Raw genomic sequence first — 22,046 nt, 5'->3', positions numbered from 1 at the left:
CTCAACTGTTTTTTTTTCTATGGGCCCCTTTGATTACTATTTTATTTTGGTGGACCCCCATAGCCATTCGATGTTTAAAAACTAGTTTTATAGAAACTTCTTTCAAAATTCCATTTTGGTTATTCTCACATTAATTATGTAAAATGTTAGAGAAAGAAACCTAGCCATTTCTTACAATAGATATATCAATATACACATGTAAAGAAAAATGTTTTCAGGAGCCCTTAAAATACTATTGTGGATCCCCAGTTTACTGTGTTTTTGCGTGGGCCCCTAAAGATCTTACATGTACCCTTAACGAACATATGGACCACCGTTGAGAACTACTGGCTGAGATGGATGAATGAATGATACATTGCACTTCACAAAACCGCACATGAGTACACACACACATACACATACATACATACAGATAGGGAAGCACACACAGCATTAGGGGATGGAACGACGGTTGAGAAAGCGATGAAAAGCCAGGTGACCATCGTTGTGGGGAATAAAAATGTAGAAGTGGTGAAAAAGACGGAGAAAGATTAGAAAGAAAGGAAAAGGAGTTGAATTGTTGAAGAACATGTGATACGAGAGGGAAGCTAATGATGGGCAGGATGGTGTCGAAGTACTCGAGATATCAGTTTTGTGGGTAAGTTATCAGTTTTGTGGGTAAGTTATCAGTTTTGTGGGTAAGTTACAGGCGGAGATTGTGGAACGGCCATGGTTATCAGGTTTATGAATTTTAGGGAGAAAACAGCCAGCAGAAGTGCGTGGTATTTAGCCAATGAGGTTGATGGTGGTGGAAGGAAGAAGAGGAGGGCTCAAAAAATGGATAGTGGTGGGTTAATGGTGTTGGTAGGTCGGTATGAAGTCAGTGAGCAGAGGGTGATAGAAAACAACGTTGTGAAGCTGTCGCAGCGCTTCCACTCTATAGAGGTCGGTGGGCCACACCGTTATAGTCTTGCTTTTGTCAACCTGTTTTATGACGATGGCGTTTTGGCGTCTGAGGTTTCAGGGAGTTGTGACTTCGGCCCCGGAAACGTGAAAGTGCTGGAGACATTTGTGTCAGTTATACATATTCAATGAGCTGTTGCATACGCTGACAAACAAACCAAGGTTGATGAACACAAACACACACGCACACACAGACACACAGACACACACACACGCACACACACACACACACACGCTCACACACACACACGCTCACAAACCGCTCACACACACACACACACACGCTCACACACACACACACACACACACACACGTTTATCTGTGCATATATATGTGCCTGTGTGTACATGCGTATGTATGTCTCTGTTTCTGTCTGTCTGTCTCTCTCTATATATACATACATACATATATATACATAGAAAGAGGATAGATAGATATACTTAGATGTGTATGTGTGTTTGTGTGTGTGTATGCGTGTGTTTAAGATATATGTGGTATCATATAAATGTTTAGACAACATAATTATCTAAATGCACTCAAATTTCTTTGTGACAAATATTAAGACGATTAGAGGTTTATCGTCCCGCATATAAGAAGTCTGTCTAATTCTGTGAAAATTCCCAGAAGATTACTCTAATTCCTCATATCATTCTGTGCCATTGAAGTGCATCCACGTAGGTGTATTGCTAACATAAGATAGGAAGTGCCTGCAGTGTATTTGAACTCAACACCTAGTATTTTAGGTCTTCAGTTTGTTTTAGCAATGATGGTGATGACTATGGGAAAGAGACGCTTATATAGACAAGTAACTCATTTTTCCCACTCATACAAACAATATAAACCTAAGCACAAAAGCGAATTAACTCTTCGCCTGTCCAAAGCATTTTCATAAGTTTGTCCAAAACGTTTATACTAGTTTTTAGACTTATAGTTAACTTTGTTTCCTTATGTTCTTAATAATATAAAGCCTTCTTTTCATAAGACCCAAGTTATTCTGGTAGTTGAAAAAGAAAACTGGGGATTGTGTATCGTGTTTGATGCATGGATACGAAAGAAATATGCCTCACGTGATGCACAAAATAGTCAAAATCTGTTAAGAAGTTTACTGCCCACCTACGTAACTTTGTGTTCGATCCTGCTGTGTCTTACGCGAACGTCTTCTAGTAATAGCTTCGAATCACCTAAAGCCGCTTGAGTGAAATTTAGTTAAGAGCTGCTCGAAGAAACTTTTTTAGTTTTGGGGAAGCAGACTTCATATGTCGCTCAGTTTCACGCCATTAACCTGACATTAGTTGCCTTTAGTGGTGTCCACTCTGATGCAAATAACCAGGTCAGGTCCTCGATTGGGAATAACTTCTCATCATCTCAAAAGTCTTCGAATCCCCTAAAATGTTCATAGTTTCTGCTTTAACTTCACTCACCAAGTCAGTCACTTCCTTTCCACCTCTAATCCTGAGTATTGTAGGAAATGTGATTATAATTTTTTCTGGTCTTTCTAAGCATCAGCAGTGATATAGTGATTAAAAGCGTTAACTGCACATGGTTTAGAAATAGGAGTTTCTAGTTAGAGGTTATGTGGTTACGAAGTTCGCTTTTTAACCACGTGATTTCGGGTTCAGTTCCACTCTGCGATGCCTTAGCAAGTGTTTTTTCAATGGCGCCAGGCCAGTATTACTTTATGAGTGAATTCGGGCGAAGGAAACTGTTCATAAGTGTGTGTGTGTGTGTGTTTCGGCAAAAAAAAAAAGGGGCCATCGGTTGTCAAGCGATGTTGGCGGGGACAAACACAGACACACAAACATATACACACACATACATACATATATATATATATATATATATATATATATATATATATATATATATATATATATATATATACATATATACGACGGGCTTCTTTCAGTTTCCGTCTACCAAATCCACTCACAAAGCTTTGGTCGGCCCAAGGCTATAGTAGAAGACACTTGCCCAAGGTGCCACGCAGTGGGAATGAACCCGGAACCATGTGGTTGGTAAGCAAGCTACTTACCACACAGCCACTCCTGCGCCTGGTTTGGTAATATTACGTTGCTATAACTAATTGTTTAGGTATCTATATAGTCGCCAGCAGATATAGACAGCCGCATCATATTTGAACTAGCGGTACATTAAGGATGTGCGAACTAGGAGAGAGAACTACACCAGTACCTGGCCGCTACGCATTTACAGCCGAGTAAATTGATTCATCGTGAAATACTGCACCACTCTCTCCAGGAATTGAACCCACGTTACTTACTACCTTGACTTAGCGGTACATTAAGGATGTGCGAACTAGGAGAGAGAACTACACTAGTACTTGGCTGCTACTCATTTACAGCCGAGTAAATTGATTCATCGTGAAATACTGCACCACTCTCTCCAGGAATTGAACCCACGTTACTTACTACCTTGACTTGAACACCCTAACTACTAGGCCGCGTGACTTCACTATGTGTTCTATATTTTCCAAACATTCCGATTTCATGATCTTATTGAAGTTATCTCCCTTCCTTGGACGTTTTAAAGATTTTAAACATCCCTAGAAGGTAATAACTACTTGGATAATATCAGTTGATCGAAGGTTTCTCGCTTACTATATTATATATGAAGGTGCATGGCTTAGCGGTTAGAGCGTCAGGCTCCCAATCACGAGGTAGTGAGCTCGATTCCCGGGCTGTGTGTTGCGTTCTTGAGCAAGTCACTTTATTTCACGTTGCTGCAGTTCACTCAGCTGTAGAAATGAATTACGACGTCACTGGTGCCAAGCTGTATCGACTTTTGCCTTTCCCTTGGATAACATCGGTGCCGTGGAAAGGCGAGGCTGGTATGCACAGGCGACTGCTGGCCTTCCATAAACAACCTTGCCCGGACTTCTGCATCGGAGAGTAACTTTCTAAATGCAATCCCATGGTCATTCATGACCAATCCCTTTTAAATTACATACGTAAGACTCTTGAATATATATGCGTTTATATATTCAGTTTTTCATTGGCATAGCCAGGAAATAAAACCGACCCTCACCCTGACCTATGTAGCCATTGGGAGACTGGTGAGACTGATGCGATATTTTAGTTCAACCTGAGTATACGCAAACCGGTGCGTTAATCAAAGGCAGGGGCGTGGGCGACGAAGGAAATAAGTGAATAAAACGTTGGGCAGAAAAGCAAAGAGGGATGTTATGGGTGAACTGGGTAGAGGCTGCATGTAATTAAGAGGAACACTACCCATGGTAGTAGATAGAATAGGAAAAAAGAGAGCAGTGTGCATGTGAGAGAGGAGGAGGGAGGAAGAGAGGAAGGAGAATAAAGGGTCTGTGTGCTTGAGAATTTGGTGTTTTGGTGAGTATTTGTCAATCATATTGGCTGATGTTCATTCGGATGAGGTATACTGTGTGTGTGTGTGTGTGTGAATAAGTATATTATTGTTGAGGCAGTACGTTTTATTTGCATATAACAAGTCGTACTGCAAATATGCAAAAAAAAACAACAACAAAACAAAACAAAATCAACACAAATCAAAAGTAAGAAAAGCAGAAAGAGCAAACGCAGGACTGACGACAACGATGATGATGATGGTGGTGATGATGATGATGACGATGATGATGATGATGATGATGATGATGATGATGATGATGATGATTATGATGATGATAATGATGATGATGGTGATGATGATAATGATGATTATGATGATGATGATGATGATGATGATGATGATGGTGATGATGATGATGATGATGATGGTGATGATGATAATGATGATTATGATGATGATGATGATGATGATGATGATGGTGATGATGATGATGATGATGATGATGATGATGATAACGGCAAAAAGGAGATGGAAGTGGAGGAAGAGGAAGAGAAAGATGGTTACAACAATGATGACGATGATGATGATAGCGATGAAATTGGTGATGATGATGATGATTATGTTGACGATGATGATGAGAGGGATAGGACAATGATGATGAAGAAGAAGAAGAAGCAGTAGCAGCATTTGTTAAAGAAGATGAAGGAGTAAGAGGAAGAGGAAGGGAGGAGGAGGAGGAGGTGGAGGAGAAGAAGAAGAAGAAGAAGAAGAAGAAGATGATGATGATGATGATGATGATGATGATGATCACAATCGTGCAATTGCGAATGTATGTATATAAATATGTATGCATGTGCCTCTCCATGCACGTGCAAGTAAGTATATGATAATATCCTTTGCATAAAGAACTTGAAATGAATTCCTCTTCTGCATAGAGACAGGAGACTTCATCAGCTTCATTGTGATGATTGATATCTCTTATATCAAAATGTTCTCATTAACTTTCTTGTTAGAACTGATTACCACCGGTGGGAAATATTTAACAGCATTACAATATGACTATATGAATATTCATATTCTCTCTCTCTCTCTCTCTATCTCTATCTCTCTCTATCTATCTATCTATCTATCTCTCTATCTCTCTCTATCTATATATATATACATATATATATATATATATATATATATATATATATATATATATATATATATATATATATATATATATATATATATACATATATATATATACATTTACATATACGGACATATATATATATGTAAGTATATATATTATATATGTGTATGTGTGTGTGTTTGTCTATCTATCTATCTCTCTATCTATCTGTTTCAAACACATCACATATACATGTGCATCTTTGCATACACACACACACACACACATTCATATATGTATAAATATATGCATGTGTATGTGTATGTATATGTGTATGTGTATGTAAGACATAGTATGAACGTGCACGTATGTATATGTAATATATATGCATATAAATATATATATATATATATATATATATATATATATATATATATATATACAGACACACACACATATATGTATGTATGTATACATGCCCTCCACCCACGTGCTCACACACACCCACACACACCTCACACACACATTTATACATACGCACATCTACATTTTCGTTTTAAATGACTTGAAGATGAGGACATTTATCTGTGGCATATCTCTAGATATATCTCACTGAAGATCTTTTATAGCCATGATATCTTAGCATGTTAAGTCTAATTTGCTTTGTTACTTCTGTTATCCTTGTCGTTGCTTTTTTTTTACATTTGATATTTAGTTACGTATTTTGAGCATTAATAATGATAATATTTCTTTAGAAAAAAAAGCCTAAAATTTTTCCCAGTATCAATATGTATGTATGTATGTATGTATGTATGTATGTATGTATGTATGTATGTATGTATGTATGTATATTGATTTATACATACATACATATATTTATATCTACATATATATGTGTGTGTGTATACATGCATACATATCTCTCTCTCTCTCTCTCTCTCTCTCTCTCTATATATATATATATATATATACACACGTAATATATATATATATATATATATATATATATATATATGCACACACACAAACACACACATTTATATGTATGTGCGTGTGTATGTTTATATATATGTACATATATACATTTACATATATATGTAAATGTACACATATATATATATGTAAAGATACATATATATATATATATATATATATATATATATATATACATATACATACATACATACATACATATATATACTTATATATATATATATATATATATATATATATATATATATATACATACATACATAAATACACCCACATATACACAGATGTGTGTACGTTTACAGAAACATATAGGTTACATTTAGATATATTGCCATCCTAGTAATTTCGTATTCCTAAAAAGACAAGATATATATATATATATATATATATATATATATATATATACATATATATCAACACACATACATATACACACTAACACACACACACACACACATACACATATATATTTAGAAACATGTTTATGTATGTGTGTGGATATGATGTAATTAATTAATTGATTAATTAATTATATCTCTTTTAAGAAATTGCAATGTCAAAATTAAAGAAAAAAAAAACAACGAAATATCAAAATCAAAAAAACATTAAAAAAGAACTCTAAGAAAAATGAGTAAAAGAACCAAGCACAAGAAAAAACAAAACAAGGTAGTTAATAAAAAAAGAAAATATATTATACACAAACACCTGCTGAGCACCTACTCAGATTATATTATATATACACATATATATATGTGTGTGTCTATTATATACATACATGCATACATATATATATATATATATATATATATACACACATACATATGTATATATATATATATATATATATATATATATATATATATATATATATATATACATATGCATACAAACATATATATACATACATCTATCATACATGTGTGTGTTTGTGTGTACACAAATATATACATATATATATATATATATATATATATATATATATATATATATATATATATATATATATATATATACTTGCACACATACACACGCACGCGCACACGCGCGCGCACATACACACATATATATATATGTATGTATATGATGGCATATACTTTAACTTAAATGATTTCTGAGCGATAATATAAGAATTATTAAGAATTATCTGAACACTAGAATAATGAAATATAATAAGGAAGGCGATATATGTTGTAGCCTTAGATGATTATGTATCTTGGCATGTGATGTGATATCTCCAATTTTCAATACATTAATAGTTTATTATTTTTAATTTATAGTTTTTCTATCGATAGCACTTGTTCATGCTTTTGCTTTTTTTTTTGTTTCTCCCTTTCTTACTTTCATATTTTCGTGTGATTCATTATGTTTTTTTTGATATTTTTTGTAACAATTTCCTTTTCAATTTTGTATTACTTTTCTTTTCTTTTGAGATAATGCCTTTTTTGCCTTCGAGTTAAATTCGAAAACATACACAAAAATATGTATGGATGTATATATGTCTGTGCGTATGTTAGCACACACACACTCACACACACACACACACACACACACACACACACACACACACACACATAACCTCAGCTAAGTGCTCTTGCCAGAGCACGTTCCGTGGACCGTGCATCTGTTCTCTCTCCCTGCACCCGTCCCGCCGTTACCCGACTCCCGTTTCCCCTCACCTACCACCCCTCCACCCTGCCTCTCCAACGCACCATTATCTGAGCCTTCCGGCAACTCCAGTTCGACTCCTCCACTTCGCACATCTTCCCCAACCTACTCCTCCTCTCCTTCAAACGAGTCCACAACCTATGTGACCTCATGGTCCATAGTTTCTCCCCTAACCCCACCTCCCAACCCGCCTCGTTCCCCTATTCCTGCCCATGCTGCCGCACTTGCCCCTACCTCTCCGACACCACCATCCCTACAGGCACCCATCATCGTCACTATCATATTACTGACTCCTTCACATGCACTTCTAGCAACGTCATTTACTGCATCTCCTGCTCTTTCTGTCCTTCTCTGTACATCGGTCAAACAGGATGCCGCTTGGCTAATCTGTTCGCGGAACAACTCCGAGACATTAGACTCGGCAACTACACCCCGGTTACGCACCATTTCCGCTCTACCGGTCATCCATTACATCACCTGTCGGTGTTTGGACTGTCTTTGCACAGGGGCCATCCGGACTCTCACATTTTTCGATGTTGTTGTTGTTGTTATTGTTATTATTATTATTATTATTATTATTATTATTATTATTATTATTATTATTCGGGTCACTGCCTGGAATCGAACTCGGAATCTTGGGGTTAGTAGCCCGCGCTTTTAACCACTACGCCATATGCCCGTGAATAATAATAATAATAATAATAATAATAATAATAATAATAATAATAATAATAATAATAATAATAATGACATCGAAAAATACCTTAGGAATGAGAACCCAGGTTCGAAATTTCCCCAAGACACCTGATGAAGGCTGGAGGGTATATCAGCCGAAACGTTGTGTTAACTACAAACAAGATGAGGACAAATATCCGTCAAATGTAAATAATGTAAATAGTGTAAATAATATACATAATTCCTCATCTCTTAAATATAGAACCATGTATAATGTTATGCAAGCATTAAGATTGTGAAGTTTTCTTCATCTTTGACGCCTAAAATGAATTCCTTACACCCAGAGTCATTCTAATGGTATCAACGTAATGAAAAGTGATGAATATCAGGTCAATCTGCAAGACAGCTTATCACACGACGATTTAGTTAGATCGCCACAGCGTCGGACAGAATTCTTCGCGCTATTTCACCTTTGCTTTGCTTCAACTTTGTTTCAGTTTCGCTTTCACTCTTTCGGAGTTGTTAGAAAGTAACAAATGAAGTCAGTGGATTTGTAGAAAAAATGGAAAGAAGTTTGAACAGTTTGTCCTGCCATATTTGTTCCGTCTCTTTGAGTTCTTAGTTCAAATTGCGTCATGCCCTACTTGGGTGGTAGATTTGACCTTGTCGTCCGGTTTAAGACTAGCACTTGGCGCCTTGGAAACAATCAGGCTGGTCTTCGGTTTGAGAATATCGTCTCTTTCCCAGCCATCTTGGAGTCGTTGTAACAAGTCACGAGCACTGATTTTGATCCTTACTAAAATAACACACACACACACACACACACACACACACACACACACACATACACACATACACATGATACACACACTACACACGCACACACACACGCACACACACATGATACACACACTACACACACACAAAATTTATTATTGTATGCCTTTACACGACTTGATATACAGTTATCCATTTAGAACTCAATATGTGTGTGTTTCTGCCCTCACTATCACCACTTGACAGCCAGTGTTTATGTGTTTACATGCATGTAACCTAGCGCTTCAGCAAAAGAAAACCGATAGTATAAGTACCAGGCTTAAAAAAAAACAAAACAAAACAAGTACTGTGGTCGATTCATTCGACTAAAACCCTTCAATGCGGTGCCCCAGTATGGCCGCAGACTAATGACTGAAACAGGTAAAAGATAAAAGGTATATTACATTACATCCCGATACATTCATTCACAATAATGTAATCATTTCTGTCTATTATATATATATATATATATATATATATATATATATATATATATATATATATATATATATATATATATATATATATATATATATATATATATTCACAGGCAGCAGTGGTATAGGCTGTAATGACCCTCGTATAAAATACAGTGATTAAATTACAAGGAAAATAAAACAGCATAATTAAATTACTTCATTTTTTCTTACGTACGCTTTAGAAATACTTCAGCGTTGGATATTATTACACAGTGAGGCAAATAAATTCCATATCTTCCGAAGAGAAATACTACATCTTCAGAAGAAAAATTATTAAAAGTAATATTACTTCAAAGAATTGCTGAAACTTATGTAAAGAATGAAGCTATTAGATTAATCGTTCCTTTTGTTTTCCTTGCTATTCAACCACAATATATATATATAGATATATATACCGGAGTAAGCACATAAATGTAAAAGAAGGTGGAAAAAAGAGTTAATAAAACTGTCCTTTGAACGGGAACGTGAAACTCTGAGTAACAGCTTTTGTTATATTTCTGCTGCTTTTAAATGAAGTATATATATATATATATATATATATATATATATATATATATATATATATATATATATATATATATATATACATATATATATATAATTTAAATATAGGATAAAATATTTATAAGAATTTATCAAGTAGTTAGCGTGAAAAAACCTCATCAAGGGAAAAACTTATTAATTATTCCCTATAAATATATTTATATAACTTTGATAATTTTGAAAAGTTTCGGCCAGTATAGCCCCAGGCCATGTCTAACTTGATAGCACCACCTATATATATGTATACACGCACACAAGCACACACACACAGACACAGACACACACACACACACACACACATATATATATATATATATATAAACGCACACACACGCACACACACATACATATACACGCACACTGTATTTTGGAAAATAAACAAGAAAATATGGGCTAATATCATTGACATATTATGTCTCATAAAAAAAAAATAGTCACGATTGGAATATCTTTGATCAGAGATTCGTTTGATTAGAACTAAACTGGGACTAAATTATAATCCTTTCTACTATAGGCACAAAACTTGAAATTGTGGAGAAGGGGGTTTGTCGATTGCATCAACCCCAGTGTTTCACTGGTACTTAATTTATCGACCCGAAACGATAGAAGGCAAAGTCGACCTCGGCGGAATTTGAACGCAGAACTTACCGATGGGCGAAATACCGCTAAGCGTTCCATCCATCGTGCTAACGATTCTGCTAGCTCGCCGCCTAATAACATCCATCTACTACTACTACTACTACTACTACTACTACCACCACCACCACCACCACCACCACCACCACCACCACTACTACTACTACTACTACTACTACTACTACTACCACCACCACCACTACTACTACTACTACTACTACTACTACCACCACCACCACCACCACCACCACTACTACTACTACTACCACCACCACCACCAACACTACTACTACTACCACCACCACCACCAACACTACTACTACCACCACCACCACCACCACCACTACTACTACTACTACTACTACTACTACTACTACTACCACGACGACGACGACGACGACGACGACGACCACCACCACCACCACCACCACCACCACTACTACTACTACTACTACTACTACTACTACTACTGATGTCACTGAGCATATTTCTTTGGAGTGGGTAGAACAGAAACGTAAAGGTTACTGACTTACCAAAATTGCTGCTGGTTCCGTGTGTAAAGAAGATGATAACGACACATAGAATTAGACAATATTTCTTGAGAGCCATTGCTGCGATTTTCAACGTTCATGGAAACTGAAAAAAGAAAGAAAGAAAAAATACAATATTTTCAACTTTCATGAATCTGAATTGACAAGGGAACGACACAGCGCAATGCCTGCAGCAGTGAGGCTTAGTATATTGTTGTTTCCTACTGATTAACATCAGTTTTGTTTTCATTACATTGCTTTCCATTTCCATAGGGCATTCCTTTGTCATTAATGTGTTTGTAAGGTCTTTGTAGGTCATCTCTCTTGAAAGTTAATAAGGCAACATTCTATTGACTGTCTGCTAAAGGTTGTTGATATTCATATCTCATATTCACACTTCTTGGTATGGCTTCTAATTTTGGGCGAGTGTGCAAGTATATATGTATGTATGTATGTATGTATGTATGTATGTATGTATGTATGTATGTATGTATGTATTATGTATGTAAATGCGAAACTAATGGTTACTTTCAGACCGTCCACAACAATCAGCTTCCCAGGAGTGGCTGTGTGGTAAGTAGCTTGCTTACCAACCACATGGTTCCGGTTTCAATCCCACTGCATGGTACTTTGGGCAAGTGTCTTCTACTATAGCCTCGGGCCGACCAAAGCCTTGTGAGTGGATTTGGTAGACGGAAACTGAAAGAAGCCCGTCGTATATATGTATATATATATATATATGTATGTATGTATGTATGTATGTTTGTGTGTATGTTTGTGTATCTGTGTTTGCCCCCCCCCCCCAAACATCGCTTGACAGCCGATGCTGGTGTGTTTAGGTCCCCGTAACATTAGCGGTTCGGCAAAACTGACCGATAGAATAAGTACTAGGCTTACAAAGAATAAGTTCTGGGGTCTATCTGGTCTACTAAAGGCGGTGCTCCAGCATGGCCGCAGTCAAATGACTGAAACAAATAAAAGAGTAATAGAGTATATATATATATATATATATATATATATATATATATATATATATATATATATATATATATATATATATATATATATATACTATAAATTACATTTGTTTACTTTCCTACGTCCACTCTGCATCGTTTTGTTCGCTCGAAGCCCCAATTCTCCGCAAATTTTGCGGGTGCTGCCGATATGCGAAATCCTCAGTATTATTATTAAAGGCATGAAACTGACTATTAACATTCGATTGATAACTGATTGATAACTGATGAAGAATTAGGGGCTTCAGTGTCTGTCCTACGTGAACGTCTTGTAGCCATCGTTATTTATTTAATGCATGTTTCATTCATTGAGTAACTGAACGCCACGCATCCCAACTTTTGTTAACAGTAAGTTTTTCATATCTGCACACACACACACACACACACACACACACACACACACATATATATACATATATACATATATATACACACACATATATATCTTTATACATACATACATACATACATATATATATATATATATATATATATATATATATATATATACATACTACAATGAAAAATGTAATATGTAGCATTTTTAAAATTTACTATATTCTATTAAATCAAAATTTATAAAAACATTACTGGGTTTTTCCAAAAATGAGCCCGTCCGATTTTTAGCCTATGGGCTTATATTCAGAAACTGTTTCCATGTATAGCCCCAGCAAATTTTATTATTTTCAGAACGAAATTATTAAAGCAAAATTATTTAAGTCTGTATTTAACCCCATGGGCTTATTTTTGGAAAGAACAGTATTTTAAAAATGAAATAATATAAAATTAATTTTTAAAATATAGTAAAATTCGCCTAATTAGTCATCCATAAGAGAAAATTGAAATTGATGAATTAAGTGAAGTAACGAATTAGCCAAAGACGAATTAGGCTAATTCTACTGTATTAACGTTAACTAATAAATTTTACTTATGGTTTATTCGTCAGATTAATTTTTTTTTTACGTGGAAGAATTGACTGAACATATGGTTGATTTGAAACCATCTTATGACCATTCTACTGCAATTAATGTGTTTTTTTGAAATGAGATTTCAATTCAAGTAAAAAAAATCTTGTGCAATATTATTTGTAGCTTTATATTTTATTGTTTGTACTTGATACAACTAACTAAAATGACTATTTTAATTGTATATTTCAAAAACATGATTAAAAAAATATTTTTGTTTAAACTTATTTTTGATTATTTTTGTACCATACTTTTAAATATTTACTTGTTTTTCAAATTCTCATAAATAAAGTAGATTATCCCAGATTCACCTAATATAATGTATTTTAAAGATGTTATTCTCAGCTGCAATATTTTAAGTACAGTAGAGTTTTAATTCTAAGTACTTTTTAGTTTCCTTTAGAGGTGACGAATCAGGCGAATTCTACAGTAGAAATCTTGTTCTGTACTTTTCCAGGTGTAATAACTTAAGAATATTAACATGCATGCGCCCGCATTTTTCATAGTAATCCACTTTTTTTTTTACCAGGCTATGCAAGAAAACTAATAAATATTCTTTTGTTAAAAACTATTTGAATTATTCTTCATTGATGATGACTGAGTTAAATAAGAATTTTATGTTCTGTTTTTTTTTTTTTAATTTTCACATATTTTTTTTCTTAAATTCTAAAAATAAGAAAAAGTTATCTGGACAGGGTTTCGTTGCAGTGGATAATATAAAAAGGGTTTTAAAAATACAAAAATAGCCAATGCATCCACCGTAAGGCACGTGGAGCCACCTGCTCTTTTGCTTTTTCTGAACAGCATTACTAGAATCCTTCAGATCTGCTCATTGAAAAAAGAAACAATAACAATATTGTATCATTAAATTTTGAGGAATAAAATTTTTTTAAATGAAGTTTTCATATATATACTAAAATGCCATATTATAATCCAATTTTCATAAACCAATTTAAAACTGTAATTTCTATAAATAAAATATAATCCACTTTCCATAAACCGATTTTAAGCTCATCTATGAAAAAATACAAAAAAAAATTATTAAAGAATGTATTTTTAAAAATTTCTTTTAAGATTTTTCTTTTGAAATTCACGAGTCATGTTTATATTTTTTAAAAACTTTTATTTAAAGCTGTAATTTTCTAGTTTTCAATTTTTTTGAATTTTTTATGGAATTAAAATTATGAAATTTTTCTATTCTTCTTTATCTTCTTTAATTGTTTTAGTTTTTCTTCATTTCTTCATCATTCAATTCAGTGGCCCCATATTATTTATTTTTTCTTCATTATTATTATCGGGCCCTGTATTCCATGCAACCCCTCCACCAATAAAGAAAAGCATCAAAATTAAAGCATGCAAGCGATATTTATTATAAATAAATGAGTGCTTGTTTTGTGTTAATTAAATGAAACCTGCTGTATATTTATTTCCTTTAAAATGAACAATTTTTTAAGATAATGAGAAATGTAATTATAATTGTAAAAAATATTAGATCCTATATCTTCACGGTATATAAAATTTTTATATTGAGACAAAGTGCATAATACGAACGCGCCAAAAATGGAAGTGCGAAAATTAATTATGAAAAATAATTTTCTATATAATAGTGAATATTAATGTAATACTAATTTTATTATAAAATCAAGAAATAAATGAGCTATATCTATATATAGTAAGAAGAGCTAGCAAGAAGAGGTTTGAGAATATATCAACTATATAGCAAGAAGAGAATCTGATCATATGAATAGTAAAGCCATTGCTAATATAATTTTTTTAATGCATAGTCAATGCATCCACCGTAAGGCAGGAGGAGCCACCTGTTCTTGTTAGGGCAAAGTTCGTTTGTTAGTTGAAATTCAGGCAAAATAAATATAAAGCTTGCAATTCAGCTACTGTTCTTGTCAACTTGCATGAAAATGAAAGATATGAATCCTGCTACTCAGAAAATCCAATCATATTATGTGAAAGCAAAAAACTTGTTTATTTACCCTCAGAAATAATAATCTAAATTCTGCTACTCTTAATATAAAATTAAAGTTTAAAAGCAAACAAAAAAACTTATTAAAACTTCAGAAGTTCTAACAGCTTTGGTCGTCGTAATGCTTTACATTCGTTTGTTTAATAAAAATTCCTCCTCGTATAATGATTTTAGTTTCATTTTGTGATAAGGAACTATCATGCAGAAAATGCCGGCTTCTAAATCCTGTTTTCTGATTAGATGAAAATGATTACACTTTAAGCCTCAGTAACATTTTTCTGCAATAAGTATGTATGTATGTATGCATGTATGTATGTATGTATGTATGTATGTATGTATGTATGTATGTACGTACGTATGTACGTACGTAAGTATGTATATATAAGTATGTGTCTGTGTCTGCGTGTGAGGGTTTATTTACGATGGACAGCAGAAAAGGATCCCCTTGCCATCAATTGTCAACTTACCTCCTCTCTCCTTAAAGCTACGTATTCGTCACTCTCATCTTTGTTTCTCTTCATGGGCGTTTTAAAAGTTGCTTATGTGTATGTGTATGTGCGTGTGTGTGTGTGTGTGTGTGTATTTACGAAAGTATGTATGTAGCGTAGCGTGTATATACCTGAAGTTGATTTCAGGCGTTATTCTCTTGTGTTTGACCTCACATATTTGAAATCTCAACTTTTTCTACTGAACCAAATTTCAAATTTTGTAGCTCAAAATGTAGCTTAGGAGATGACCGATCTAAAAATGTATAAACATTATCAAATTTGGTGAAAAACTGAATTAATGACAAAGCTTAGAAGTAGTCACGAGTGAGTAAATGTTGACCTTAAGAATATCATTCACACACTGCTGTGTGTGAATGATATTTATTAGAATATACAATATATAGCAATATATTGTGTATTCCTATGAATATGAGGTAGATCTTTGAAAGATATCTAAATACGAAATTGAATAAAAAAATTTACAATATTGGTTTCCAATTTTGGTGGAAGGCCATCAAATCCAGAGGGGAGGGAAGTCGATGACATCGATCTCAGTGCTCAGCTGATACTCATGTTATCGAGTACCGAAATGATAAAAGGCAAACACGACCTTGGCGGAATTTGAACTCAGAATGTAGAGACAGAGGAAATTTCGCGTATCTTTCACCTTGCGTGTTAACGACTCTGCCAGATCCTCGTCTTAGTACTATAGTAAGCAATAATATTACTTGAAAATTGTTTTACGTACTTTTGGCACATTTAGCTTACATAACTTTTTTCATTTAGAATATTATTTGAAAAGATTAGCACCACGACACTCGTCTTGAGTTCTATCATATTTTTACAAAATTTTTACATAAAAACAAAATGTTTAGATTTTGAATTTGCTTTTAGGCGTTACCACTGTTTTCGCCCCCAGTAGAATTTTATTTAATATATATATATATATGTATAATTAGCATCATGCGATTCCTGTAGTCGAGATCTATTAGAAAAGTTAAATTTAAATATACTTTTCTTTAGACAGAAAAATGATATTTGGTGTTAAAGTCGAATTCAGGCGTTAATCTCCTTCATTCGCCAATTTTTACCTCAGTACTTTTTTTCTACTGAATATTTTTGCATATATAACTAACATGGGTAGGTTCCTGTCGTCGAGATCTATCATATAAGCTAAAATAAAATATAGATTTATTTAAAAAAAAACATTTGGACTCATAGTCAGGAGTTATTCTCCCGTTTGTGTTCTCACATATTTGACTCAAACGTTTTTTCTACTGAACCAATTTTCAAATGTTTAGCTCTAAATGTAGCTTATGATGTGATCAATCTAAATTTGGTTAAAAACTGAGTTAGTGACAAAGCCTAGAATTGGTCGCGAGTGAGTAAATGTTGACCTTAAGAATATTATTCACACACGGTAGTGTGTGAATGATATATATATATATATATATATATATATATATATATATATATATATATATATATATATATATATATATATTATATATATATATGTGTAGTTTTAGGGAAAAGAACCAAGGTTCATGAACTCATCGATGAAAATCCACTGTCACATATAGAAAAATTAATAAATGAAAGCACAATATATATTTTATACTGTGAAACTTAATTTAATTTTAATCTTTATAAATTGATTTTAATTGAGTTTTTACCTGTAAATCTGAATTTTTATCCCTAATATATATATATATATATTATATTACATATTAAATTATATACATACACCCTCACCCCCACACATAGATGCATCACCCCCCTCCCTCCACCACACACGATTGTTCTCATTTTGTTTTCTCAAATGAAGTCTCAATTCCGAATATCTGATTCCTCTTTTCCTTCCATTGCTTCGAACATAGCCAAAATAGCCAAAGTTATGAACATCATTGCGTAATTCATGCTGATGCAGACCAGTGCAAGTTATCGCACACACAACTTTGTTAAGAAGTTCACTTCTGAACCACATTTTTCAGATTTCGATGGCACTGAGCAGCACTCTGGGTAGGTATCTTCTACCATGATCTCTATTTGACCAGTGTTTTGTCTGTGAGATTTAGTTGATAAAAACTATGCAGATTGCTTATCTACATGTGTATCTGAATATGTGTGACTAAGTAAATATATCTAGCATTTATCTTTTATTTTTTGCTTCAGTTTTTGAATTGCGGCTATACTGGGGCACCGTCTGGGAGGGTATAGCCGAACAAATCGAGCCTTGTATTTGATTATTTTTTCAAGTGCGGTACTTATTCTATTGGTTTCAGCTGCCGAACTGCTAAGTTGTTGGCACGAAAACAAACCAACAACAGTCGTAAAGCGGCGAAGGAGACAAGTACAAACACAAGAGCACACAAGCATGCATAGATACATACGACGGACGTCCGCACAGTTTCCGTTTATTAAAATCTCTCACAAAGCATTGGTTGACCCGGGGCTATAATAGAAGACACTCGCCCAGGGTGCCACGCAGTGGGACTGAACCTGAAACCATATGTTTGCAGAGCGAGCTTCTAAATCACACAGCCATGAACAATATCGATGAAGAATACAAACAAATTCGGGAAAACCGAAAAACCAGAGTTTTCGAGGGGGAAAAAAATCCCATGTGATATGTATTTCACTCGAATCGTGCAAACAATCCCTTATCGCCTTCATCATCGTAATGACATTAAAGCAGTAACTTGATCATTAGAGACTTGTAATCAACCCAGTTCATGCCTGACATTTATTTTAGCAGTCAATGATGGTCCTTCGTGATGGAAAACTCTACATAGCCGCGCGGCATGCAAAAAATAACTGTGAGGACAGTCATTACTGGAGCTTTTTTTTTTTATCATAGTACTCTTAGATCAAGGGTGACCTAAGGATAAGCACAACAGTAGCAGCAGCGGCAACAACGGCTGCCGCGGTAACGTCTGTGGCGGCAACGTCTGCGGCGGAGGTAACGGCTGCAGCGACCGCGGCAAAGGTGGCGACGGCAGCATCGACAGCAACAATGATAACGACCATAACAACGATGACAATGATGACAGGAATATGGATAGTGTGACATTTATAATTTTCCACGAGAGAGCTAATAACATAAGCGAAGTGAATTTTCGTCAATCGATAATCAATAATCGAGATCGGATCATCGTCGACTGGACTTAGGAGGAACTAATCATTTGCTCTTCTACAGCATCACGTATTGATTTAAACAGAACATAGTAATATCGTTAATTCATCCTCGAAAAGCGAGCTGCTACAGGGCTAGTGCTCAATTCCAGCTTGTGTAATTCAAAACATATGAGAGATGAATCTTCCTTTGATCATGTGGCTACTATACTGCTGCTAACTTTTACGAAGAAAGATAACGATTATCAACGAGAATCTCGTGAGCCAAAGAAACGGAGGTTAATGAGGTCTCTCGGTTTATTTCAAATAGGAGGTAATTTCTCAAACCACGCGGCCTGCCATTTTAAATAAAGAAAATATATTGGTCAATATAATCCATGACTTAAAAAAAAAATGCAGGATAGCATGATTGGTAATTCTTTTATAATTTCATTGGTCTGATCTGTTAGGAATGAGTTTAGACATAAAGCAGTTTGTTCTGAGTCTAGAGCAACGTTAATCACCAGAATAGAGACACGAGCATTAAAAATACTATTGAAAAAAACCAAAAAAACCCCCCCAAAAAACAAGATTAAAAAAAAGAAAAATGAATCTGGAATCATTTTTTTATTATATTTGCCGGGTCTGAAGGACAACAAAGCAATGCTCATAGATTTCGTAGGCCCTTGAAGACGGGGAGGTTGATCCCATTAACAATCCTCGACCTTGGTTAATCAACAATTTCAGGAAAGACACGGCAGGGATGGACTGCTAGAGGACCAACGTTCTGGGATAACCAGGTGTAGTGATTAGTGCGGGCGATGACCTGGCGGGTTGGATATAACAGGGGTGATGCGAGGAAGGGAGACGAGTGGGGCCGAAATACGTGAGCGAATGTGGCGTAAAACCAGTCAACTCTTTATGAGCAGAGGCCATTGTTGTAGTTGTAGCAGTAGTTTAATCATTGGTCAGTGAATGTCAAGTAAATTTCTGATCAAAGACGTTTCAGCCATTAGTCTTTCATCAAGGCTTAGTGTAGTAAACTTTTATCTTCTTATATACTCGTTTCAGTCATTGGACTGAGGCCATGCTGGGGCACTGTCTTGAACGGTTTAGTCGGACAGATCGCTAATGTGCAGATAGATTTTATGATACACACATACACAAATTCTTTTATTCTTTTATTTGTTTCAGTCATTTGACTGCGGTTGTGTTGGAGCAACGCCTTAAAGTGTGAGATGCTTATAGCACCTAGGTTTCCCAAGTGGTCATCAAAGTACTTACTAGGCTCGACGTTGCTTAACTTCGATGATCGGACGAGAATCGATGTATTCAATGTGATATTGCCGTAAGCCATATGTATGTGTGTGTGTTCAACGGGCTTGCACACAGTTTCTGTCCACCCAATTCATTGATAATTTATTGATTGGCCCTGGAAGACACCTGCCCAATATGTTGCCCAATGTGACTGAACCCCAAACCATGTGGTTGCGAAGCGAGTTTTTTAATCATACAGTCATGACTCTTTCAATAACACTGTACAACACGATTTTTGTCCTTGGGTAGCAACTGTTATTTCCTTTTTGCTTAAGTTTGCTTTTGTTACATTTATTCAAACCCCAAAGAATCCCTTTCAACACATGGCTATGATGCCTCCCCCCCCCCGACTATTTCTGCTCATAATTAAAGATGTACATATTGTCAGCCACTACAGGACATGCTCAAGCGGTTAAGGTCAAACAACCGACAAGCAAATCTGTGGTATTGAGCAGAATATTTGCTATAACGATATTTCTGCTTCAGCAACTCAGCACTGAATCTATTTGAAACGTAATGGAAAATAGGTCAGTTTCAAAACACTGATATCCAGGTCACAAAAGCAAAGTTTGAAGGGAATAGTAGTCATTTCCTTTGATTTCTAGATAGAAGCAAATAGGAAATAACACTTACTGACCAAAGACAATTACACACACACACACACACACACACACACACACACACACACACACATGCACGCACGCACACACACACACACACACACACACACACACACATGCACGCACGCACACACACACACACACACACAAATTTCGTTACACAGTCTAATCTGATTACTGTTACGTAAAAGCTTTGTTGGTTCGCGGATGCAAGTTTTCATCTCCTGAGATGAATTGGAGAGGTGAGATGAAATAGAGATATTTTAGGCTAAGCAAAGTCCTTTGTTGGCAGAGGAAATTAACTAGAACAAAAGACAATGCCCACAGAACCATTATTTGGAATATTTACCTCTCACTTCACAAACGGACAAAAATCTATGGTAGTAATTGACAAACGAATAAAGCCAGAACTGCCGACACTGCGTCACCTAAAACACGAACACGAAGCTTGTATTTTGTATATATATGTATGTCATTTTTCAGTTTTATTTCAAGATTTCTTGCCAATAGAGAAACAGCCGCTTTGTATGTATGTATGTATGTATGTATGTATGTAAACGTGTCTGTCTGTCTGTCTACTTAGTGTCGATGAACTTTTGTCGGCTACAATCAGACTTTGGCGTAAGAAAGACATTATTCATGATTATGTAGCGTCGTCTAACACGTACACACACACAAACGCACACACACACACAAACGCACACACACACACAAACGCACACACACACAAAAACGCACACACACACACACACTCTCTCTCTCTCTCTCTCTCTTTCTCTCTCTCTCTCTCTTTCTCACTCTCTCTCTCTTTCTCGC

General features: G+C 35.0%; 1 protein-coding gene and 1 pseudogene across 1 annotated transcript in view; both read right to left on the bottom strand.

Moving 5' to 3' along the window:
* The window catches only part of LOC106874520 (neuronal acetylcholine receptor subunit alpha-5), a 120,073-nt gene that overhangs the window by 52,225 nt on the left and 45,802 nt on the right, over positions 1-22,046 (bottom strand). Inside the window, exon 2 of the mRNA XM_089362772.1 lies at positions 11,736-11,838. Coding sequence (XP_089218898.1) covers positions 11,736-11,811 — 76 coding nt within the window. The 5' untranslated portion in view covers positions 11,812-11,838. The remainder of the gene's footprint in view (positions 1-11,735; positions 11,839-22,046) is intronic.
* Positions 20,533-20,647, bottom strand: LOC128250165 (5S ribosomal RNA; annotated as a pseudogene).

Source organism: Octopus bimaculoides, chromosome 1 (assembly GCF_046866305.1).
Source record: "Octopus bimaculoides isolate indiv1 chromosome 1, ASM4686630v1, whole genome shotgun sequence".
NCBI lineage: Eukaryota > Metazoa > Mollusca > Cephalopoda > Octopoda > Octopodidae > Octopus > Octopus bimaculoides.
This window is presented reverse-complemented; position numbering and strand designations above follow the sequence as displayed.